The following is a 26,806-nucleotide window of genomic DNA, read 5'->3' as shown; positions in this document are numbered from 1 at the left end:
CCCCAGTCAAGCTGCCCATGTAGGTTTACTGTTTACTGCACTCAGGTTTACTGCACTCAGTGCAGTATTACTATTATTACTATGCAGCGGCATTTAAAATGTGCCGTTTAACTCTGCTAATGCATATGATTGAGACTGCCTGGCTGAGAAGGACCACAGTTTGTTGGTAGAACACATGCTCTGCATGCTGGAAGTCCCAAGTCGAGTCCCAGGTATCTCCAATGAAAGGGTCTCAGGTAGCAAGGCTGGAGGAACCTCAGCCTAAAGCCCTGGACACTTGCTGTCCCACAGATAATACCTGGTTAGACAGTCCAATGATATGACAATTTTAGTTCCATGTTAATAAAAGAATGCAGAAGAAGAAGAGTTGGTTTTTATATGCTGACTTTCTCTACCACTTAAGGGAGAATCAAACTGGCTTACAATCACCTTCCCTTCCCCTCCCCACAACAGGCACCCTGTGAAGTAGGTGGGGTTGAGAGAGCTCTGTGATTAGCCCAAGGTCACCCAGCTGGCTTCATGTGGAGGAGTGGGGAAACCAACCCAGTTCACCAGATTAGTGTCCCCCGCTCATGTGGAGGAGTGAGGAATCAAACCTGGTTCTCCAGATTAAAGTCCACCGCTCCAAACCACCACTCTTACAGCTCATTCCTGAGAGTAATGTTTGCGCCAGGCTTAGGAGGCAAACCAGCGGTGTTGCCTCCTGTTTCGGCATCGCCGAAACCTCTACCTGGCACAAAAAAACCTTGCAACCCTATACAGCAGCAAAAAACTGGCATATCTCAACAACAAAAAAGGGGGGTGTTCCTGAGCCGAAACAGTTCAGGAGGCCGACTAACGTTGGCCCCACCCCCTGGCCAGCCCCACAACAACCTGGGAACGCCTCCTGGGGCGCTGAAACGCCTCCCGGCTCGCTGCCGGAGCCTGTGCCAGTAGCTGGAGACCAGCAGGAGACTGCGGCGACGTCCAGGCCCAGTGCTGCCAAGGTGGCAGCCGGGGACCAGCATCCGGGCCTGCCCGCCGGTGTTGGGGCCACTCACGCTGGCATGCGCCTTCTGGGCGCCGGCGTTGTGGGCCCCTGTGCTGGCGGAGGCCTTTGTCGGCCTCCTAAGGGTTTTGGGCGTGCCCACCGACGCGCCTCAGGAATGGGCTATTAACCACTACACCACACTGGCTCTCTTACTGCTTTCTGATTGGGGAGGTCCTCAGTGGTAGAGTATGTGTTTCACACGTAGAAGGTCCCAAGTTCATCAGGTGTCCTATTAAGAAGATTTTGGCCACATCTGATTAGCATCTTAGGAGATAAAAAGATGTACATTCTAATAATAAAAACCAAGGATATGACAGAACTTTCTTTGAACTCTGTGACTGCCCACAGTGGCACGACTTTGCACGTTCTCAAAACATCATAAATCAAAATGGGGGGGAATTACAAGCAATCTAATTAACTGAACATAAGGAGATAGGGAGGCATCACTACGGTACTGCCAAGAATTGAAAAAGCCAACGTGGATGGCAGCAGCTGTTGCCTGCAGCCTCAATTTATCCTGTTCTTTCTGTAATATTCTGGGCTGTTGTTTGCCGCAGACATGGAACACAGATATTAAAAAGGAATGTACAGGTCCATTACTCAGATTTAGTAACTTTTCAGTTTTACATCGTGGTTGCTATTTCAGAACAGAACCACATGCTATGTGAAATTCCATGATTCTTTTTATAAACAACCTTTTCTTCCTTTCTTCTTTTAAAGAACACAGCCGTAGAGCAGACAGTGGGGTTATAGTTTAAAGAGTGGGGGAAGCCCTTTTTCCAACACTCTCCCCTCTCTTCATTTTCCACTAAACATGCCACATCCATAAAGCCGTTTTGGGAAAAAATAGGTGCTTGTCAGTTTCCCTCTTGTAAAAGAGGGCTTGGGGATAGCGATGCTCAGTAGAGCACTGCCTCAAAGACTGGCAGTCTTCAAGCAGTGGCTGGAAGAACACCTGTCAGGGATGCTCTAGGCTGATCCTGCATTGAAGTGGGAGTTGGACTAGATGGCTTGTATGGACCCTTCCAATTCCATGATGTATGATTGTATAAGTCTATGAAAGTTAAAGACTTAAGCAGTTCCTCTCACTCCACACACAGATCTCCCCCTTAAAACTTTCATCCTCACAGCTGCATTATGTAAAAGAGAAGAGGGAAAAATACTATAAAAAGAATGAGAGAATTACACACAACATATATTGCTGTTGTCAGACAAATGCCCCCCCCCCATACAAAAAGGAGATGGCCGAGTGCAAAGAACTATCTTCAGAAAGCAACATTTGAGTTCTTATTGCTAAAAATGCCAGATGCCTGGTTACTCTGGCTTTGAGAAATCTGACACTGGCATCCAGGATTTTGAGTTTTATTCAGTTTTCTGTAGAGCTGGTGCTAAATATATGATGTTGTCCTCACTACCAACTGGTGGCTGGCATTTAGAATTCAAAATAATGTTGTGGTCCTTGGTGTCATCAAACAAAGCTTAGGGTGTAGTGATACTGGGATGTAGATCCTTGGAGGAGGAGATGTTTGGCTTGATGCAACCCAGCGGATGGAGAGAAGTGGACTTGGATGTGGCGGATCTCACTTAAAGGTCTATGTATGTTACGTACTCACTGTGAGTAGCCTCATTTCCCCACCTGCAAAATGGAAACAACAGCGCCCTATGTCTCAGGTTTATTGAAGGGGTCAATGCATTAAAAAATATAAAGCATGTTTGCCTATTGATTTTTGTCCAGAGACTATAAGCCATATTGGGTGTTTTATATAGAAAGATGGGATTTTCAAAGACGAATGACTTAAATAAATAATTTAAATTCTAACTGCTATGTAAATGATAAATGGGTGGGCCATATAAAATGGTAGGTAGCACTAGAATGCATGAATCTGAGCTTCCAAGTGTAAGGTGGTTTAATCCAGCGCATCTAACATTTAGCTGCTAACACAGATCCATTTTAATTAGAGATGCCCAGGACTGAACTTGGATTTCTATCGCCAGTCCACTCAAGAAGAACGTTTCATTGGTGGTTAAGTTAGTGGTTAAGACTGGCTTAAGATCTGTGAATTTAGGCAGATCATGAGAGGGAGGGCAGGAAGGGTTGCGTCAGTACTTGGCTCTTGTGGTTTTTTGTTACATGCCCAGGAAAATGCAGAATGCCACTTTGGGGTCAGGAAGTAATTTTCCTCTAGGCCAGTTTATCCAGGGATCCTGGAGGTTTTTTTTCCAACTTCTGGGGATAGAGCATGGGCATGTGGGGGGTAGTTGTGAATTTCCTGCATTGTGCAGGGGGTTGTACTGGATGACCCCAGAGGTCCCTTCCAACTGCAATCCAACAGTTAAGCATGCTTAAGCTCCATGTTTTTGATCTGTACTTGTCCCTGTATGAGATAAAAGGACTGCTTATGCAAGGGGTGTGGGATTTCTGCCAATTCCCTTCTTTCCTGTTGTGACCCAGGCTGTTGCGGACAGAGATTCCCCAGCGTTCAGGAGCGGCTTTTGGGTGGACACGCGGGGGGTGGGGGACTACACTGGAAAGGAGGACACTTGTGGTTTGTTGGATCCAAACCAGAGACTTCATTGAGCTTAAGTAAACTTAATAATATTTTGCATTAGGCTTTATGCATTGATCGGATGGAGGAAAGATCCATATTTTTCCGGAATAGCATTTATTGTGTTGTATTGGAAGAAGGAAATTTCATTTTGCCTTGAGAGCAAGCACGGTGTAGTGGTTAAGAGTGGCAGTTTGGAGTGGTGGACCCTGCTCTGGATTCCCCACTCCTCCACATGAATGGCAGAGGCTAATCTGGTGAACTGGACTTGTTTCCCCATTCCTCCACATGAAGCCAGCTGTTTGACCTTGGGCTAGTCACACTCTCTCAGTCCCATTTACCTCACAGGGTGTCTGTTGTGGGGAGGGGAAGGGAAGGTGATTGTAAGCTGGTTTGATTCTTCCGTAAGTGGTAGAGAAAGTCGGCATATAAAAACCAACTCTTCTTCTTCTTCTTCTTGACCAGAGAGGAAACAGAAGCTCTGAAAAAGAGAGCACACCCTTACCTTTGCATTGTAAACCTTGTCTGAGAAGACCCCAAAGCAATGAACCACAGTGGTCACAGAAGGTGGGCACTTTGTAATTGTGGATGCTGAACTTGTGAGGCATGTTGACACTGAAGCGCTGGGAGCCCACCTAGTGGGAAAGCAACACAACATAGTACAATCAAAAACACATTGCTATCGAGGTTAGGTCCAGCCCCATAAACTATTAAGCACCTGCATATATAAAAAGCCAGCTGCAAACAGTGGGGCAAGCCTTCATTACTTATGCATCCTCCTTGGGAGTGTATTATTTTATTTAAAATATTTATATTCTGCTTTTCCTCAAAAGGACAGGCTCACAGCAGCTATAAAATAACTTTATCCCCTGCAAAAAGTGACCCACCCAGCAACACCTATCAAAAGCTATAACCCAAAAGAAATAGTCCCCTCAAAGCATAGTACAAGGTCTGGGATCAGCCATGGGACATACTCAATGATGGTCAGGGCAGCAGGGAAATGGGCAGAAAACGAGTCTTCATTTTTGCACCACCATAACAGGGAGAAGGTTATCTTAGAGCCTGGCTCTCCAGTATGGTTCTTTTTTGAATTTAGGGAATTATTTTCACCATGGGTAAACGGTTCAAACATACAATCCCTCCCCTGCAATGATACAGTCCAAGAAAAACTGAACAACAACAAAAATCTACTCCTTGTAGCTTACTTAGAACTATTTACCATAGTCTGTGTGCAGATTATATATGGGGTTGGAGCACAACTTATAAGGCCCCGCCCCAGTGGCTTGAGACCAGCACTCCCCTTTCTTTTAACAGGGGTATTGTGCAACCAACACATTTAGCGGGCAGGTATTAAGAAATAATCCCAGTGGGAGCCCTGAAACTTATTTAGTATATCCTTTGTCAAGTGACTGGGGATTGAAGACTTTGGACAGCGACATGATTTGGCCTAACTCAGCAGCTTTCAAACTTTCATTCCTCAAGGACTGTGTTGGGGGGGGGGGGGAGCCATGTTGGTCTGTAGTAGAAGAGCAAGATCCAAGTCCTGTTGCAACTCAAAGAACAACAAGATTTCAAGGTAGCTAATGAAGGGAGCTTTTAACTTCAAAAGCTTATACCCTGGAAATCTTGTTAGTCTTTAAGGCGCTACAGGATTTGAATCTTGTTGCTCTTCAAGGAGAGCACCTTCCACATTCGTCCGCCTATTGAGGACCCCACGACACCTTCCACAGCATTTTGCAGAAGACTTTCCAAGGTATGAGCATGGGGCAGGCCTGTGGCACCTCACTGTCATTCCATGTGACCTGAGAGTACATTCTAGAACACACCTAACACTGCCACTACTAGTAAAAATGGACACTAGCCATGATTCATACCTATTCTCTCCAGGATCAGAGGAGCATGCCTATTATATTAGCTGCTTTGGAACACAGGCAGGACAATGCTGCTGCAGTCGTCTTGTTTGTGGGCTTCCTAGAGGCACCTGGTTGGCCACTGTGTGAACAGACTGCTGGACCTGATGGACCTTGGTCTGATCCAGCATGGCCTTTCTTATGTTCACCTATGGCTGCAAGTTGAAGGGGAAGTGGTGGGCAAACTGTCTTTCAGGGAACTTTGTCTTGCATTATGAATCTTTTCACTGAACCCCTCATAAATTTTCAAGGATCCCCCAGTTTAAGTACAGTTTGAAAACCATTAAAAAAGGTTAAAGTCCCCTGTGCACCGGGTCATTCCTTACCCATGGGGTGACGCCACATCCCGACGTTTCCTAGGCAGACTTTGTTTACGGGGTGGTTTGCCAGTGCCTTCCCCAGTCATCTTCCCTTTACCCGCAGTGAGCTGGGTACTCATTTTACTGACCTCAGAAGGATGGAAGGCTGAGTCAACCTTGAGCCAGCTACCTGCAACTGACTCCCGTTGGGATCGAACTCAGGTCATGAGCAGAGCTTGGACTGCAGTACTGCAGCTTACCACTCTGCCCCACAGGGATCTATCTGAAGCTGAACCACTTTTGCTAAATAAACAACAAACTGGTTGTTTAAAAAAGTGCCCTCTGCAGAGGGAGATATGGAGTATTTTTTCCTCACCCTCCTCCTTCCATCACTGGCTTTTATCCAGGAGCCACCAATCGCGCGAACAATGAGAGCACCAGCTCAGAAATGCCTTAAAGCTTCCTGCAGTCTGGAGCCAGAGAATGTAAATCAACACAGGAACTCCCTTATCTCTGCATGGCACAAACCGGCAGATCATTATCTGGCACAAAAGATCACAGCCCAAAATTACAAGTTTTGGCTTGCAAGATTTAGGGGATGAAATAAGATTGTTACGACGATGGCATGTGGGTGTTGTACTGATATTCCTATCCATTCTGCCCAGTTTGCAAGGCTATAAAAAATTATCCTTTAGCTTTAGATGAGCTCTGCCAGTTTAACCTTGAAAACTCACCCTTCACAATGTGACTTCAGAAAATAATTTCTGCACTGACAGGGCACTGAAGAAACACCAACGGTATTTTTTTGGGGGGGGGGAATTAACATTCCTTCATGACCTTTCTGTATCTATGTCTGGGATTCAGTGTACAAATTCAGAATCTTCTCAGAGATCCGCATGGTGTATTCTCAGAAGAATGGCCAGCCTGCGCCTGCAGGCAGTCCCACACACCAGGCAAGAATGCTCTTTCCACAAAGCCACCCATGTACTATGGCCTAGATCCCGCAATAAACCTCCATTAATGAAAAACTGTTTTGTCAGCGGAACGGATTTTCCTTGCCACTTGCAGCCTGACATGCTCCTCAAAATGCAGCTTTTGGGAGATAACCCCCCCCCCCAACAGCAGGAGGAGAGAGTCATAAATCTGCAGCAGAAGGGGAGGAACTGCAAAAAACACCCTCTTCCATTTCTCGGACCTTATCAAGGGATCCATGCCCTTGTCTGAATTACCCAGAGCTGATGCTTATAGCGTCTATTGCACCCACGATGCTCTCCCATTCAGGGGGACAACACTTCTACACCTTTTATGAAGGCAGTATAAAGATCTCTTCTTGGAGGACAGCCATTTCAGCCTAACTGACAGGGCAGAACTATGCATTACTTGTAGTTCTGTGATTGGGCAACCAGGACAGAAGGAGAGGGGCTACTTCTTTCTCTTTGCATGGTTTCCTGCTGAAAATCACCAGCCCTGCATCTGGGTTGTATCACTGCAGTTCAAACTGTAGGTGAGCATTTGTGGTAAAGAAGGAAAAAAATTCCTGTGTAGCACAGAAAACTAACATGGCTATGACAGAATGTATTTCCCTGATGCTTTTGTTTGTTTGTGGAAATAATTTTTTTGCGGAGGGGTGGGGAATTCTATCAGGTGAGTCCGTGGCTGCAGTCCAAAGTGGCACAGCCAGATATAGGTTTATTACCTCTACTGGGAACTCAGTTGTAGCAGACAGGCAACAAAGAACAAGATTCTGTAAAAAGAATTCTAGGATTAGGGGAGGGGCTATGGCTCAGTGGAAGAGCCTTTGCTTTGCATGCAGAAGGTCCCAGGTTCAATCCCCGGCATCTCCAGTTAAAGGGACCAGGCAATAGATGATGTGAAAGACCTCCACCTAAGACCCTGGCGACCCACTGCCAGTCTGAGTAGACAAGACTGACCTTGATGGTCTGATTCAGCACAAGGCAGATTCATGTGTATTCAACACTTAATTTTATCTTCAGAATCCAGATCTTATCTTGCTACTGATTTACCATATGAGGATTAGCTATGTTTTTAAAAATATTTATTTTCTTCATTTATTTTCTTCCTTTCTCACAGAGACTTAAGTAATTCCCATACAAGTCGAGCCAACATGACAATCTATTATGAAAAGAGAATGTGGTACTAAGAGATTGGAGGGATGGAAAGAAACCTATTTTTTTTGTCTTGTAACAAACAGGGGAGGTGGCAGCAACCTGAGATCCTGTCCCCCCAAAAAAACCTCCAACTTCCTTTTATCTAGACCATTTCTTTCATAAATATTTACCTCGTCGTGGGCTTCCTGTTTCTTCAGGCCGGCACATTTCGTTATTATAAGCTCGTGGCATCGCTTGTGGACTACGCAAGTGCAAACTGTAAACAAGAGAAGCTGTGACAGCCCATGTTTTCACAAAGACCATTTCATTATTTTACCCAGAGTAGAAGACTGAATTTAAATCGAAGGGAAGTTCTGGAGGGTTTTCCTTGGGTCTGAAACATTGAAGCCAAACTTTTCATGAGCATGTACAGTAGGCTAGAGTTGGGGTACCTGAACTGAGTCAACACAGCCAGCATTGGTCTTTAAAGGATTTTACTAGACACTCTCGTCAAAAGCACTGCAGGGCTCCAGTGCACATGGAAAAGTCCAGTATTTCACCTACAGCAGGGAGGGTCAACAGGATATGCTCCCTTATTTGGCCCCTGTGGCCCACCCAGATTTTAACGCAAAGATTTTAACAAAATATCTGTTTACAGTTTCAGTTATAAGGAAAAGAAGCCACAAGATTCCACGAGTACATCACACATTGCATCATGTGCATCCTAGGAACAGTGACACACTGCCTCTTGAGGAGATCTTTCAAATTTGTTCCTCATTCATTACAAAAACAATTGTCTTTTAGGGCCAAAAACAGGTGGGATCAACAAATCATCCTGAATTTGGATCTGCTGTAGAAAGTGGTAAGAAGGTAGGTTCTGATTAAAGAGGAAAATAGAGGACTCGCAGGTGGGAGAAGCTAAACTGTCTTCCCTTCTATGCCTTTTCTTCCTACAATTTACCTCCCCAAGCTCTTTTCTCCCAGACAGACTTAGTTCTTGGTGTGGGAGCCCTGGGTGGGAGAAAAGAGCTCAACAAGAGAGGCTGTGGACCATGAGTGTAAGGAGCATTCTCTGCTCCACAAGCATGCAGACCTTTTGTTTTTTAGACCAGACCACCACACCCCATTTTCTACATGACAGTGACAGGGCTCATGAAGGTGCAGTTGGCAGACAGAGCTTGGGCTTCAGAAATTTTATGGTCAATCTTTCCCAGAATGCTTTAGAAAGGATCAAGCCAGTACACAGAGATCCTCTCTTCATGCTACAGATGCAATGGAGTCTGTGGTGCTCCATACACCAGGGCCCTTGTAACCTGTTTCACAGTGATGACAGCTTGTGTGTCTCCTTCACGGTGCCCTGTGCTCCTGTTCAGAGATGCTTGTGGTTACAACACATGGCCACTAGGAAAACCTAGACCACATGACTTAATTTGGAGGAAGAGGGCAGACGCTTTTAGAAGTGAGTTGCAGGACAGGGAGAGCCTGTTATAAATGAGGGCTGCAGGTGAATGACCCTGACTCCTCCAGGGCCTGAGAGGAATTGTTTTGCTTTTTTTGCTGTTGCTATCAGATGACCTTTATAATGTACTAAAAAATGGTTGACTGCCACTTTTGCCAAGGTTTTCTGGATTTCATCGATTAACAATATACGAGGTTAAATAACACAGAGTGGCTCAACTAGCCAGGATCCTAATCTTACTATGCTATGGATTTATCTAGAAGTATCAATCTTGCATAATCTCTGATTTACATTTCACCACTGCAAGCCAGCATTTGGAGGAGGCAGTGGTGCCAAGGTGGAAATCAGAGGCTGTGTATACCAAGCATACAGTTGCCAGGTCCCTCTTCGCCACCGGCGGGAGGTTTTTTAGGTGGAGCCTGAGGAGGGTGGGGTTTGGGGAGGGGAGGGACTTCAATACCATAGAGTCCAATTTCCAAAGTGGCCATTTTCTCCAGGTGAACCTATCTTTGTTGGCTGGAGATCGGTTGTAATAGTAGGATATCTCCAGCTAGTACCTGGAGGTTGGCAATCCTAACCATGCACCTTGGTTCACCATAGAACAATCTCCATATAATGAGTTGTGAAGCAGCTCCTTAGCCACATAAACTGGTTTTCACTCACAGCAAGACCACAGCAGGATTTAGGGCACTACAAATTTGCCATTCTTGGCTAATCCTTTCATTTGCAGTTCCCATCCTTTTTATACGCAGAATATTTACATCTTTGTACCTGTGGGCATTGAGCTCTTTGTTTTCTCGCTTGACTGTACTGCTTTGTTCGGCTCAAACTGGTGAGGTTTTGAGGAGTGTGTGGAGGAGAATAGTGAAGGTGAGTGTTTTAATTGCCTGTTTATAATTAGATTTTTAAGACTGATTTCATTGTTGAATTAATAACACTAAAGGTTAAAAAAACTAATAAACAAAAATAGAAGGATTGAGGAAACTAAAATAATTGTTTCTGTGACCATCTTTACCAGATACAAGGTTTGATTCAGGACTACTACGGGCAACAGAGGTGTGTATTTACTGCATATGACATTTTGTTGTGGATATACATTTGCCACTGCATTATGATGCACATAGGCCCTCTACGAGGACAAGATGGTTACCCACACTGCGTAACCACTGGGCCTAATTTCACATCAAGCACATACAGATTTGCCAATAACTGCTCTACACAGAATTCCTTCAGGCCCCATGCACAGCAGAATTCCATGTACGTTGTTTGCACATGGAAGGGTGCTGTGAATCTAGACTCATTTCTCTGCAGAGATCCCACAAGAACAGTTTGCACATAACAGCTGTTCTGCATGCAGAACAGAATCCTTTGATCAGGGTCACTGTCTATACATTTCCACATTTATTTCGGCAACCACAGGCATACACAATTACTGAATACTTATAAAAATTGGTCTGGAAGTGATTTTCTCTAAGACACATCACTGATTTTATTTTCAAGGCTCAGAGAACTTCAAATGCACTAGTTCTTTTACTATTCTATGAAAACTCGTAAATCATGCTCCTTACCTTGACATTGGTACCCCTGCTTTCCTATTACTCCCCTGTGGAAAAAAACACATATATGGCAAATTAGGAATGGAGCACACAACATTGGCTGCATCTTCACATCATCAAGTTGATATGGCAGAGAGAGACAGTTAATGACCAGGAACAAATGTGCCATCTGGATGGTCACACTGGCGGCATTCTTATTTATTCAAGGAGATTCTTCCTTCGACTGCAGAGAAGAAATTCTCAGGGCTGAATTTTTCTGTTACTTGTTTGCTCTGCTACATTTTCTGAAATGCCACATGACTGTTCTTCATAGATTTTTATTTATTTGGAGTATTTCTTAGCCACCTCGGCTGAAGTCTATTTGACGAGGCTATTCTTTTCACATTCACAGAATTAAAGCAGAAAGTTCCTGCCTGCTTTGCACCATATATTTTTTCTTTCAACTTTTCTTTATGCATTGAACAAATAAGAATGTTGTCTACGTAGCAATTCAGATTTCATATTACTGACAATATTTGAAAAGCTGGGCCTCAGGTGCAGACTGGCCCTTAGCTTGCCAGGAAATTTCCCAATAGGCAACTGCACTGGTGGCTAGGAACAAGCGGAGCCTCTGTTTTAACGTCCCTGTCTGCTCCTGCTTGGTTTGAATGTGGCGCCTTTCATGACTATGGATACAGAACAAGAACTGGCAAGTGCCATTTCGTCCACTATAATCCTGCTAACACAAGAGAGGTTCTGATGACAGCTATTACAGACCCAAGGATGACACATAACACCAACCCTAAAACCACCAGTTATTGATACAAATGGGGCTGGCTAAACCTTGTCTTCTGGCAATTTATTTATTTATTGCAGATGAAGAATTGGTATCACAGATCAAAGGAAGAATTCCTTTAAATAATTTACTTCTGCCGTTTTGCTGCCTCCAGGTATGCATGCACACATGCACAACAGATGGATTCAAGCAATCGGTTTCTACCTTCACTCCCGTCCCTGTCCACCATGAGCACTGACCTTTCCAGTAGCCAAGTAGCAGAATTAGATTGTCTACATGGGTTCACCAAGAAGTGGATCTTTGCAGCCATGTTCACTGAACAGGCTGTGGAGTTGTAGCTTGTTAAGTGAGTGGTGACTACAGAAGCTATTACATAGATCCCCTTCCCGCATTAACATGACGGCCACTGGGAGAGGACAGCAAGAATAAAACTATTATACTGGCCTGCGATCTCAGTTAATCAAAGTTCTGAAGTTAAAACCTCCTTCTGTATCAGTACTAAGGCCCGTGAGAAATGTTACGCTCCTCATGTATGCTTGCAAACAATAATGACTAGTAATAAACGTTAGTTGTCACATTTCTGAAAAGAATTAATCAAGTCAGCTTACGAGGAATCAAAATGACTTCTAAGAACCACGTTATCATGCATACTATGCAACACAACAAACCCGCTGGTACAAGGAATGGCTGCACATAAACATTTTACCATATAAAGTCTCGGCAGTGTGAACAATAGGTTGGTTGTCTAAGATAGGTGGCCATAAACTTGTGCCCATTAACCTGATGGACCCTGCGCCGCACTGCTCCCTGGCGCTTTCTGGGACGCATCCGTTCCCTAAACACGTGTTCTTCATTGTCTTTGGGTGCTGGAAAGAGAGGGGGGGAAAGGAAAGGAAACATCAGTAGAGATACATTTTTGGTATACAAATGGCAAACAAATATAGCATACAGCAATTTGAATCCAGGGCTTCATATAGTCCACAATTCTTTTTAAACACAAAAGCTGCACACAGAATTTGGAATTCTGTGCTGAATTCAGTATCCCAAGTACCTTTGTTCTACTTTAAAAAAAAATCTAGGATTCAGACTTGAAACTGTGTGGCAACTAGGGTTGCTAATCTACAGGTGGGGTCTGGAGACACAGAATTGTGTCGTCCCCCCCCTGCAAATCAGAATTGAACTCAAGTCTACAAGGAGCGGTTCCCATGGAGAAAATGGCTCCTTTGGGGAGTGGATTCTATGGTATTATACCCCACCGGGGTCCCTCCCCTCCCCAAACTCCACCCTCATGCCTGTGCTCCCTCCCAGTCCCCACACAGTGAATCAACATGTGGATGGGTCTTCTGTATAGGGTTTCTATTATTAATTTTTGATGCTAAATGGGAGAAATTACGACAGTGTCTGTTTCACCCTGCTAAGGACTGCATGAAGGGAAATGAAAGATTAAGCCATTAAAAATCTTGAGAAGACCCCTCACCCACCCAACACAGCCAGTTTTGTAAGGCTTGTGTGGGAGGTAACATGTGCACAAAGGAAATAATGAGCAGCAGAGAAAACACCATCGATGTAGGGTCTGTTTTGCTGGAAAGAATGACACAAAACAGAGCAAGATTATCCTCTCCTATGAGGTTGACGGGATATGAGAGTTGCCTTCATGGAAAGCTATAAAACTGAAGAATCTGTATCTGCTGAGCTGCACTGCACATGGCTTTGCCAAGAATGAATTGCCTATTTCACAAAGATCTCTATTCAGTATGTTGCAAACTACCATGCCACTATTAAGGCCAAGCTGCCAACTCTGAAAGAAAATCTGTTAGAAAATATATGTACAAAAGTAAAACCTGAGGAGGGAATGGAAATTAGGGAATGGAGAATAGGAATCAGCTCAGACAGGCAATATCCGACACAACGAAAAACTTCCTGATAGTTTTCTGCCAATGGCTGCATTGATGGTCCTTCAGACATAGCAAAAGTGGGGGTCGCAAGCACAACCACACTCTCTGCATCTCTCCTGGCTCACATGCAAGTGTGGCATTACTGCGCTGGTTAACCAGGGCCAGACTGGAACAACATTTGCAGTGATGGCACAACCAGTTGTAGTATAGACAATCCCATAATGGAATATGTAATCTTCAAAAACAAAGAGGCCTCTTGGGGCAGCACTGAAAGTCCAGCACCCAGTCTTAGGCCACTCAGCCAGTTCAATGCAGACAAAGTAAACCATATTATCCTCACTTCTTAATAGGCCTCAAAGTGGGGGATCCCTGCCTCCACTCTACTTCTTAATGAAACTGCTGGATTTTAATGCAAATTGAAACAGCATGAATGTGAAGTGTCAGCACACTGTCTGCATCAATTATAAACTAATTCTCAAGACAAGGAAAACACACTATTCTAGCAGCATATGTAATTCCTTACATTGATTTATTTGGAAAAGAACATAAGATTGTTTTTGTCTAATTTTTTTCTCTCAAAGCAATCTCTGTACATCCAAGAGCTAGTTTAAAACAATCAGAATGCAGTGGTTCCTTCCTTGTCTTCAGCTACTGTGTTAAACTGAAGGCGGTGGGAGGTCGAGACGTGCAAAGAGATCACATGCATCTTTTTACTTCCAGCTGTGACTCCACCATCAAAGCAAAGTTATGCTGTTGATGTGCTGCTGCTTCCAGCTGTGTTACATTGTGTGGCAGCCTCCCCTCCTTAGGAAAAAAAAGTCACAGCAAAAATCTGAAAGAACCAACTCTAGTTTTTTTGGGGGGGTACATCTCTAAGGGGACTGCTTCTGAAGGATTCATCCTGGACATGAAAGAGGTTGCAGGTAGGCATGTTGGTCCAAAGCAAATCCAAACGCAAAAGACATTGCCATGCTTTTTATTAAGGCCAGCCAAAATGACACAGACTGAACAAATACGGATTTTACTGAATGTCAGTTATTGCAGAACTAAGAAATGGACGTATCTGACATCATTTAAGTTAGACTTAATAGAACTTGAAGGTATTTTGAGACTTGTTTTTGGACCCAGTCACCTTGGGCAAGTCATAAGAACATGAGCCATGCTGGAGCAGACCAAGGCCCATCAAGTCCAGCAGTCTGTTCACACAGTGGCCAACCACGTGCTTCTAGGAAGCCCACAAACAAGACAACTGCAGCAGCATCCTGCCTGTGTTTCACAGCATCTAATATAATATGCATGCTCCTCTTATACTAGAGAGAATAGGTATGCATTATGACCAGTATCAGATCAGATTTATTAATACACCATATGCCAATAAAACGATAAATAGGTTTGAGATAAAAACAATAGACATTTAACTGTATCAGAAATAAAACAGTTCCTATCTAAAATAAAACACTGATTGTAACACTTTAGAGTTTGGAACTATTACTTATGCCATGACGAGTATTAATTTTGACTAGTAGCCATGGATAGCCCTGTGTGTGTGTGTAGGGTTGCCAACTGCCAGGTAGTAGCTGGAGATCTCCTGCTAATTCAACTGATCTCCAGCCGATAGAGATCAGATCACCTGGAGAAAAATGGTCGCTTTGGCAATTGAACTCTATGGCATTGAAGTCCCTCCCCTCCCCAAACCCTGCCTTCTCAGGCTCCGCCCCCAAAATCTCCCACCGGTTGCAAAGAGGGACCTGGCAACCCCTTTTGCCAGGTCCCTGCTAACACAGGTGGTTTGCCAGTGCCTTCCTCTGCACAGCAACCCTGCTATTCCTTGGTGGTGGTCTCCCATCCAAATACTAACCAGGGCTGACCCTGCTTAGCTTCTGAGATCTGACGAGATCAGGCTATCCTGGGCCATCCAGGTCAGGGCGGATAGCCCTATACTCCAAGTCAAATGTATAAGAGTTCCAACACAGCATCTAGTTTTTTTCCAGCTCTAATGCTTTGGATTCCAAAGTAGTTGCTATCTACCTAGGCTCTAAGAAGGTGTGCATCATTAGAAAATAGCTGAAAATCCTAACAGCATTAATAATAATGTTCTTACTACTCCTGAGAGCTTGTATATTTGTAAAGATTAAGAGCTGTCATGTCCCTTCTTAAGTTAGCCATGAACTTGCTGGGTTGGTATTAAGCAATTTCTACTCCCATCTGCAATATTTTATTTTATTTAGTTAAAACATTTCAATCCTGCCTTTCCACCCAATTCAGGGTCCCCTTGGTGGCAAACATTAAAACATTTCAAACATTAAAAAGCATTTAAAATATAAATAGATGCAATGTATTTAAAACAGTTAAATAAAACATAATATGAACACATAAAAATATAAACACATAAAATATGGGGGAGCAATACTCACTTTACAGGACTGTTGCAGTCACTGAAATAATGTATATGGAGAAGTTTGTATGCTCAGAAAAGGTGCTAAAGAGATTGTTCTTAATAAATGATAATAATAAACCTGGGAGACAATACCATAATTATGTGGCACAAATGATACCAGCAGGCTTATTTCTGAACTGCATGAATATGGATTTTATTGAATTTTACATGTTGCAGAACTAATAAACAAATGGATTGTACCTGATGTTCCTTGTATCTGATTTAGAAATTAGCAAGAGGGGAAAAACAAATGAAACCCTAGCTTAAGTGAAAGTAGTACAGTTGCTGGAAACTAGAAACAAGGCTGTTGTATAAATCAGTTCTTTTTACTACAAGTGGACTTACAGGGAGCTTATTTAGTGATTCTAAGGGATTTTTTAGAAATAGCCAGCAATTCAAGTTAACCAGTTGCAGTATCGATGATCCCATAGTAGAACATGAGAGGGAAGGCATCTTGGCCATCTTCTGGGCATGGAGTAGGGGTCACTGGGGGTGTGTGGCGGGGGAGGTAGTTGTGAATTTTCTGCATTGTGCAGGGGGTTGGGCTAGATGACCCTGGTGGTCCCTTCCAACTCTATGATGCTATGATTCTATGAACATGTGATCTTCAAAAGTAAAGACATGGATGCCCCATAGCCTGTTAGATAATAAAGATGCTTGGTGTTTTAAAGCTAGCGCCAACTGCAAACAGCTTTTTTGCAAGGATCATGAACACATAAAGCCGCTTTATACTGAGTCAGACCATTGGTCTATCAAAGTCAGTATTGTCTGTTCTGCCAAACAATAGCTCTCCAAGGTCTCAGGTAGAGAGGTCCTTCACATAACCTGTTACTTGATTTTTGTAACTGGACATGCCAGGGATTGAACCTGGGACCTTCTGCATGCAAAACAAATAAATTGCGGATGATTTCTAAAGATTACTAATAGTTGTTTTCACCATTGCCACCATAGGGTTCCCTGAAAGGGCAAGGGAGAAGTGCAATCTGAAATAAACCAAAAAGCTAACTAACTAATATTAGGAAGAGGCTTTGAGCTCCTTCCTGCAAATACACTGGGGGGAAAGCCCTTTGAATAGCTCATGACCAATGCACAGAAGATACAGAAACAGGATTTCATCATAACCTGGCAAAGATGTCTACACAACTAAAAATCCCATTCCCCCCAAAATGTTTTTGGATTTAGTCATTTGTGGCACACAAAACAGCCAGACTCTTCCAATGTACAAAAGCAATCTCGCCCACTGGAGATGATGTTTTAGGAATGGCCATATAGAATACGTGTTTTGCATGCAGGAAGTCCCAGCTCAGTCCTACCACCACCAGTTAATAGAATCTCAGAATTCAGGGGTAGAAAACTCCTGTCTGTCTGTGGGCAGCCACTGCTAGTCAGAGGAAAGAGACTGTCCTAGATAGATTAATTCAGTTTAAAAAGCAAAACAAAAAACCCAGCTTAACTCAACAAAAGCAGCTGGGTAGTATGCTATGCACAAGCCTGTCCTAGCCATTGGTCTATAGCAGGGGTCTGCAAACTGCGGTCTTTGGCCCATTGAATGCGGCTCTCTGAACTTGGTTCGGAGCCCCTGCTCTCGCGCCCGCTCATGCCGGCAGCCGGGCTGCGGAGCCGGCGCACCTGAGAGCGAGCGAGAGAGCGAGCGTGAGAGAGCAGGCGAGCGGGTACGCTGTCTCTCCCCCCCCCCCGCCGTGGAGAATGGCCAGGTCCCCCTTTCCCTTGCCCTCAATGGTTAGGAGGCTAAAGCCTTCCCTCCCCTCTAGCTGCGCGACTGCTGGGCAGGCGGCTCGGCGGTTCCTGGCCCCCCCGCCTGCCTATCAGCTGTTGGGCGGGGCGAGCTTCCTTTGGTAGACCTGGCCTCTGGCTGAGTCCCATTGGGAGGCCATGTCTACCCACTGGCTTTCTTGGCGGTAGACCTGGACTCCGAGGAGGGGAAAAAGTCCCCCTTCAGAGGCCAGGTCTACCCATTGGCTTCTATGGGCCTCTGGAGGCCAGGTCTACTGCCAAGAAAGCCAATGGGTAGACCTGGCCTCCCAATGGGACTCCGCTGGAGGCCAGGTCTACCAATAGGCTTTTATGGCGGTAGACCAGGCCTCCAGACAAGGACTACGGACGGGGAAGGGGAAATGGCAGGGACTTACAATTTAATTTTTATCAATAAATAAGATCACTATTAAGTATGATATTAAGTTTTATTCAGTGTACCTATAGTTTAATTAAGACTTAAAACTTTAATTAAAGTTTATTAAGTTAATAAACAGTGTACCTACCTATATAGTTTAAGTTTAAGAAATTTGGCTCTCAAAAGAAATCTCAATCGTTGTACTGTTGATATTTGGCTCTTTTGACTAATGAGTTTGCCGACCCCTGGTCTATAGCTCTTATCATTATCCAGATGAAAACAAGGTCCCTTTTGTTTATGTGTCCACCTCTCCATTCATGCCCTCCCGTGCCTTTCCCCTCCCTTCATGTGTCTTGTCGTTTTAATTTGTAAGTCTGTGGGAAGGCCTGTCTCTCTTTATTGGTGTGAGAGACATGACTGGGATGTAAATATAATAAGCCTAAGGATGCACTGCCCCTGGTTTCAGTTCACTGAAGGCTCTTCTTTTCTAAATTCCCATTCCACCTGTGCAATCATTCAGTAGCCTTTCCTGTCCCATCTTCTTAAGGACATGTGCTAGTATAGTAAACCTATCATAACACTTACCTTTTTTAAAATGTAAAGAACATTTACAGTGCAATTCTAAGCAGAGTTACACTGTGTGTGTGTGTGGGGGGGGGGAGGTAGTTGTGAATTTCCCAAGTTGTGCAGGAGGTTGGACTAGATGGCCCTGGTTGTCCCTTTCAACTCTATGATTCTGATACCCTTCTAAGTCCATTGAAATCAATGGGTTTAGAAAGATGTAACTCTGCTTACATACACATAATCCTTCCACACCCTGTTTTTTGCAAATGGATCTAGCCACTGACCACTTACGGATGAGGGCAAATAAATCTGCTTCCTCAAATCAGGTGAAGGCAAGCAAGCATCTTGCATCACTATTTAGTGCATTTGTATTCCACAGTAGCTCCCTGAGGGGAAATAGCTTACTTTTTAATGCAAAACTGTATTTATCAGCCCATACATAATCAAAAAGCGAACCAGTACTATATTTTAGCAATAGCTGACAGTTGTTATTAAGGATATTTCAAATGTATGGACCTCAGAAATTTTCTTTTTGACTACTGTTACTCTGGGTACACCCATGACACAATGTAAATGATTTAATGTGAGACAATGGCAAACACAGAGCTTACAAAACTAGATTCCTACATTGATGTAAACAGCAAGCAAAAGATACAACAGTAGCCCTCCAAACATAAAGCCCCCAATTTCCCCTGCTCCATTATGATGTGAGAGATCTTGACAAACAAGAGAATCCAGCCTGTAGGTTGGTGGGTAGGATCTACTGACAATTCTCCAATGTGGAAAATGACAGGTACACGTAGAAGCTTTCCCACCACAGAACTTCAGGTATAAATGTAATGTTAAAGTTGATAATTTGCGCTTTTACTTTTTCATTTTAAAATGTACTAAATTGTCTTTAAATGGTGTAATAGCGATTCTTGGAATACTTTCTGTGAGTTAAGTAATGACATTTTCCTTCTATATAAATTGAGCATTTTCAACTTCCAAGAAAAAAAAATCAAGATATATTTTAAAATCTAAGTGGTTTAAATAGGAAAGCATTTTTAAGTCTCTGGAAACCCCAGGCAGACAGAAATAATAAATAATACGCTGGAATTGGTTCAGACTATCTATGGCAATAATATAAGAAACTGCTGGTGGGATAATTAAAACTTATCCTGTCAAAAGCATTGAGCCTGTTTCGTGAACTCAGTTTCTCCCTTCCCTGGATCACCTGTTTATTTAATCGCATATGTAAGAGTCCTGATCTTGTGTACAGTGGAAGAGGAGAGGTGACTTCTACTAGAAGAGAGAAGTTGCTGAAGATCACAGTTCATTTTCCCTGTATAGGGATTTCAGCTTTCCACGAAAATGTACCCACAGAATGTGATCCACACCAAGATTGACAACTAGCCTGGAGGAAAATGTCCTGTCCCCTTTACATAAGCTTAAATGTGTGGAAATGGAGAAGCCTTTCATGGCATGGAGGTAAATAATATCAGCTGGTAAATAACACCCCATTAAGCCTCAGGACATTGTTCCCCAGGCCAATTGAGAACCCTAATACACAATCTTCTCTAAATACTCTCTATTAATTTTATGCTGCTCACACAGGCCATTCATTCACATGAGCAAGAAAGCTCATAAGCCTGATGCTTGAACTGAACCTGCTCTTGAGGTCCTCTTGCTCACTCAATCAGCATCCTGCAAGTGGCGCTTGGCCTTATTTCCTTGGGTGCACCTCTTTTCCCTGGATAGTTTAACTCTTATCAGACTCAGTCCTGCTAGGCATACTCTGGTATAGACTCCTGGAATAGAGTTTCATCTTTTTAAAGACACACACACAAACATACTCACAAAAAAAACTTTACTCTTTTGAACATTAGGTGCTGGTGCGGTGTAGTGGTTAGAGTGGTGAACTCAGATCTGGGAGACCCAGGTTCAAATCCTCACTCTGCCATGGAAACCTGCTGGGTGACACTGGGTGAGTCACGTACTCACTGGCCATTTATGCACGGGAGGTTTTCCCTTGGATTTGCCACTCTTTAAATGCTCATTTTCCCCATCCGAATTGTCAGAACTCTGCATGTGGGCTTGTTTTTGAGTTCTGATAATTTGGATGGGGAAAACGTGCATCTAGAGAGTGGCAAATCCAAGGCAAAACTTCCCATGCATAAATTACCTCAGTTTACTCTACCACACATGGTTGCTAGGAGGGTAAAATGCAGGCGAGAAGAACAAGGTAAACTGCGTGGGGTCCCCATAGGGGCAAAAGGTGGGAGATAAATGAGTTAAATAAATAATTGTTCTAATTTTGCTTTGAAAATTTGACTTTGGACAATATGCCCCTCTCTCCAAACTCATTTTAACTTAAATGTGTTTGGTACCTTAGTATATTTCGACACCTTGCAAAAGCCAGGGCTAGATCCTGCACGTCTGCTCATACTCCAGGCCCACTGAACCTGGCCCCAGCACAGATTTTGGGTGCATAAGGTTTCCCTGCAATGTCTCAAGCATTTCAGCTTAGAAAACTAGATGACTCACCAAAAATATACTGTCAAGTACTTCATGTGTAAAAACTTCCTCAGCTGTGCACCGTGCCCACAATCATGTGCTGCAATGGTAGCTTGGATGGGGCTATTCACAGATGCAGCTGGCAACAATTTCTGTGATTGTGCGGCAGAGCACTTTTCAGTTGCTGTGGCTGATTCCTTTCAGTGCGCTGATACATAAGTAAAAACTGTGATTGACTTCCTCATTGAAAGGAGGAATGCATATCACATTTCAGAGGCTTTTGAAATCCTTACACTTTGATATGTGGACTGACAGACAACATGCTGCATTTTTATTATGCCAGTATGATGTAGTGATTTGGAGAGATCTGGAGTATCAGGTTTGATTCCCCACTCCTCCACGTGAGCGGCAGATACTAATCTGGTGAAACCATGTTGGTTTCCCCACTCTCACACATGAAGCCAGCTGCATGACCTTGGGCTAGTCACAGATCTCTTAGAGCTCTCTTAGAGCTCTCTCAGCCCCACCTACCTCACAGGGTGTCTGTTGTGGGGAGGGGAAGGGAAGATGATTGTAAGCCGGTTTGATTCTTCCTTAAGTGGAAGAGAAAATCGGCATATAAAAACCAACTCTTCTTCCTCTTCTTCTTCAGAGCTAGTGTGGTGTAGTGCTTACAGTGCCAGTCTAAGAGCTTGGAGAACAAGGCCATGGAAGCTCAATTGATGATTTTAGGGCACTCACTCTATATCAGCCTAACCCACCACAGCTAAAACTAATTGCAAATGCTTAATCTTTACCATCTTAAGGTCCATCTTAAAGTCCATAGAATATACATCTGCCAGCCAGTTAGAAAATAACAGTGGCTTTTAAAAAATAAAGTCAAATGATTCAGAGTCTGTTGTACTTAGCTTAAAAGATCTTTAAACAACTTTCTTCTAGAGACCAACAAGATTTTTGGTGTATGAGCTTTAGAGAGTGAAAGCTCCCTTCATCAGATACAAGTAGGATTCCATGAGTCCTCATATACCAGTCTGAGCTGGGAAGGGTGTTGCAGAGAAAGGAGACAGAATGAAGTGGTACAATGCAAAATGTAGTCAGCTTGATTAGAGCAGGGGCAAAGTGCTTATGGAAGAAAATCAGCATCTGTAGTGAGATAATAATACTATGTCCAGATTTAGCCCTAAGAATACTATGTCCAGATTTAGCCCTGTGTCAGAAAGTGCCATTGTCAAGTCATTGCTGGTTTATAGGGACCCTGTAGGGTTTTCAAGGCAAGAGACATTCAGAGGTGGTTTGTCATTGCCTGCCTCTGCATAGTGACCCTGGACTTCTTTGGTGGTCTCCATAAAAAAACTCACCGGGACCAGTTCTGCTTAACGTTTGAGATCTCACAAGATCAGGTTAGCCTGGCCCTGGCCTGGCCCTGGATAGCCCAGACTTGCCCAATCTCATCAGATCTCAGAAACTAAGCAGGGTCGGCCCTGGAAGTTTTTGGATGGGAGACCATCAAAGAAGTCCAGGGTCACTATGCAGAGGCAGGCAATGATAAACTACCTCTGATTGTCTCTTGCCTTGAAAACTCTACAGGGTTGCCAAAAGTCCGCTGCAACTTGATGGCCAAAAAAAAAAAAAGGCCTGAATTTGTTCTGAATTTGTGAAGGAGCTCAAGTCCAGCAGTCTCAGAGAGTGAGCCCTCAAAGAGAGTCTTCAAAAACAGAATAGCTTCAAGCAGAGATTAGATTTCTAAACTTGAGTTCATTCACAGATTAAAAACAATGGAGCCCCCTCAGGGTTAAAAAGGGATGTAGGATTCTTATTTCACTAGAGATGCTAATTTTCTGCCCCTGAGCATTTCTCCACACTGTAATCAAGTTGATCACATTTTGTGTTGTGCCTCTGCAACCTGACTCCTTTTTTTTTCTTTTTTTGTAACACCCCTCACACCTTCAGACTGGGATAGAAGGATTTGGGGATCTCCATTCCTACTTGTATCTGACAAAGGGAGCTTTGACTTTTGAAAGCTTATACCACAAATGTCTTCTTGGTCTCTAAGGTGCTACTGGACTTGAATTTAGCTCTTCTACTGCAGACCAACATGGCTACCTGCCGAAACAAAATTAAATAAATATGCAATCTGTCATTTTTATACTGAATAACGAGAAATATAGAGTAATTTAACTTTTCAGCTTTGGTTTCCTGGAAACTCTAAACTAGTTACCTACAGCATAGCAATCTCAATGATGTAATTTTAAAAAAATCTTTACATAATTTAATTTATTGTAGATGCAGTGGAGTTCAGGAAAAAGAAGATTAGTGACAGGGTTGGATCCATCAGATAAATGCCAAAATTCATTAGCTTAAATCTAAATAAACTAGCTGAGCACAGATAAATAATTTGGAACTAGCAGATTAATTATCATTGGGCAAAATATTAAAAAGAATTAGCATTGCTTGCATACTACTAATCAGCTATAAACGTTGTTCTTGCTTCATCTAATTGCATATCTGCAATTCTATGCTCTGAAAATTGTTGTGATGTTACACTCTCACACTGTGCCTCAACTTCTCCGGATACGGCACAGTTAGCAGGTCCATATTTTAACAGGCTTCAACTCAGAAAGAGAGTTACTTATTCTCTTTGAAGCACTGATCCAGTTCCTGAAGACACTCCACATTCTGATCTTGCCACACCTCCAACTTAATACCATTGTTTTTCACCTCTGGCTTCATGTTGCACAAATCAATGTTCTGACAAGAGTTCACATCTCACTGGGGGAAAAAGTAATAATCAGCTATTTGATGTACAGACATTGTGGTTTGCACTGCCCATTCCTGACCTTTCAGTGGCCGGGGACGGCGTGGCCAAGGCACCGCTGTGGCACCTCCAAAGCCATTTCCCAGCTGCTGAAAGGCTTTAAAAAGCCTTTTGCTGGCTTTTTACGTTTTAAACGGAGCATTTTGTCCCACTGAGAACAGCGAGGCTGCACCTGCAAAAAAGCAGAAGCAGCAATGCCGCTGTCCCCGCTGGCGTTCCAGGCTGAATGGGGACAGGAAGCTGCCTACTGGCAGCTCCGCCCCCCAACATGCCCCGGGAATACACCCCAGGACACAGGTGCGGGGCTTTGCACCGGTGGGATGCCAGTGGAAGGCCCAGCTGGTGTCCCTGGGCGGTGCTACCATGGCAGCGCCAGGAGACTGGCATCTGGGCCTCCCCACCGCCACTGGGGCTACTCTGCAAGGTGTAAGCAGCCTGGGTGCCGGCACAGGGGCCCCCAGTGCCAGCACAGCCCCTCTTTGGCCTCCTATGGACTTTCATCCTTGGAGGTCAGGAATGGGCTGCCCATCATCTATGTTTGCAGCATAGGAAAGTACTATGTTGCATATCACCTATGCATCATAAAGACTAACACATTTATTGTAATGGGTTTTTTTGTAGGTAAGAGCCTGCTTCATCAGTTGTACTTAAAGTGCCACATAAGATTTGGCTTAACCTTCATAGCAAACTGGGCATCTGCCTGGGATGCCAATATTTTAGGGGTGCTTGCTTCTAACATAGCTGCCTTGGAGAGAACCAGTGCCTGCACTTTTAAAGGAGGGTATGTGATATGTGCCATCAAGTCGCTTCTGACCTATGAATCAATGCCCTTCAAAACATCCTATCATTAACAGCCTTGCTCAGGTCTTGCAAACTGAGGGCCATGGCTTCCTTGATAGAGTCAACCCATCTCATGTTGGCTCTTCTTCTTTTCCTACTACCTTCAACTTTTCCTAGCATTATTGTCTTTTCAAGTGTATTCCTAAAAAAGATTTAGATAAAGGTGACAGAGTCATATGTCAGTACAGCTTTGCTGCAGCAAGAATTATAATTGCCAAAAAATGGAAGCAAATAAATAAACCTTCAATTATAGAGTGGAGAGAAAAACTTTGGATATATATGCGGATGGCCAAAATTACAGATTTTTTACATGGTAAAGATATGGATGAATTTAAACATACATGGTCAAAGGCCGCCGCATATTGGGATAAATTGGCAAAAACTGATTTTAAAGGTATAGTTAATGAATTATAGTTCAATGTGATTTTTAATTAATGATTATAATAATAGGTTTTTATATACTGTCATAACACCTCGCCGGAAGTCCAATGGTGAAGGGCACTGTGGTGGGTAGTAGGGTTTAAGGTTTAAGGCACTATAGGCTTTTATAAAAAGAAAAGTTAGTAAATAATGTATTAGTAGCGTATTAGTGCTCTGTATATGTTTTTGTGTATTTTATGTTTCTTTTTTTTGTTGATGTATTGGATTATGATTTTATTATTATTATTATTAATTTCTTTTTTGTATGTCTTATTATAAAATTAATTAAAAAATTTTTTTTTAAAAAGTGAGTTGTCTTCTCATAATGTGACCAACGTACAACAGCCCCAGTTTAGCTTCTAAGGAGAATTCTAGGAGGGGCACAGAGGCAATTAGGAACTCATCATCTGAGTGGCATGCCCTACAATCCAGTGGACTCCTAATTTCCATGGGCAGCCCAGGGCACAGACATCAGGGGGGAGGAGGGAAAGTAAAAATGAAAACAGTCAAAATGAAAACAAACACAAAACAGCCATCCCAATAAATACTTGATAACTTAATGCATTGTGATGCTGCTTGTCATAAAACCTATGTGCCGAGAGAGGGGTTTGAGAGATGGAATGAAAATAATTGTACTTCTCTAAGGGCAGCAACAATGGCTCTGCTAGTAGGACTGACCATTTTTCTAGTTTGAGTTTGATAGTCTGAGGGTCACTGCTTTAACATCTGAATGAGAGATACATGGGAAAGGTGTGTTGGGCTAGAATTCCACCAATTCCTTGTTCACCCCACCCTTTCTCCAAGGAGCACAGGGCCAGAGTATGTGGTTCCCCTTGCCTCCATTTTATCCTCACAACTATCCTGTGAGGCAGGTAAGCCTGACAGCGAGTGACTAGACCAAGGTCATCAAGGGAGCTTCATGGCTGAGTGAAGATTAGAAGTCAGGTCTCCCCGGTACTAATTTGAATCCTTCAATCACTTCGGCCACACTCAAAGGTCTTTCATAGAGTGCAAGCTGGAGGGTCATTTGGTGTCATCAACTGGAGCCTTCTTCAGAGTCTGGCATTCACTCAAGATGTGCTAATGTTTTAAAAGACCATTTACCTCATGCACCATTTCCCTCAAGAGGCTCTTCTTGTTGATTGCGGTCATAACGCACAACATAACAGCAATAATTTTAAAGGGTTTGTTTGACACATCTGAGGGAACAAATACTAGCCGTGGGTAAATCACTCTCTCTCAGACTAAGCCACCTCTCAAAAAGAGTTGCAAGGATAAATGAGACACACTCCCTACACTGAAAAGTGCTACAGAAAACCTCAGGAGGGGTTAGGGTTGACATGTCCCTCTTCGCCACCAGCGAGAGGTTTTTGGGGTGGAGGAGGGTGGGGTTTGGGGAGGGGACGGACTTCAATGCCATAGAGTCCAACTGCCAAAGCGGCCATTTTCTCCAGGTGAACTGATCTCTATTGGCTGGAGATCAGTTGTAATAGCAGGAGATCTCCAGCTATTACCTGGAGGCTGG

General features: G+C 43.5%; 1 protein-coding gene across 2 annotated transcripts in view; it reads right to left on the bottom strand.

Annotated features, from left to right (window-relative positions):
• The window catches only part of PRKCE (protein kinase C epsilon), a 368,565-nt gene that overhangs the window by 110,659 nt on the left and 231,100 nt on the right, over positions 1-26,806 (bottom strand). For both annotated transcript variants that reach the window (XM_056852427.1, XM_056852428.1), the window contains exons 3-6: positions 12,390-12,549; positions 10,921-10,955; positions 8,085-8,170; positions 4,082-4,211 (exon numbers count right to left, since the gene is read on the bottom strand). In XM_056852427.1, the coding sequence (XP_056708405.1) occupies positions 4,082-4,211; positions 8,085-8,170; positions 10,921-10,955; positions 12,390-12,549 (411 nt within the window). The remainder of the gene's footprint in view (positions 1-4,081; positions 4,212-8,084; positions 8,171-10,920; positions 10,956-12,389; positions 12,550-26,806) is intronic.

The sequence above is a fragment of the Euleptes europaea genome, chromosome 7 (assembly GCF_029931775.1).
Source record: "Euleptes europaea isolate rEulEur1 chromosome 7, rEulEur1.hap1, whole genome shotgun sequence".
Lineage (NCBI taxonomy): Eukaryota > Metazoa > Chordata > Lepidosauria > Squamata > Sphaerodactylidae > Euleptes > Euleptes europaea.
Note: the sequence above shows the minus strand (reverse complement) of the source record. Positions and strands in the feature narration are given on the sequence as shown.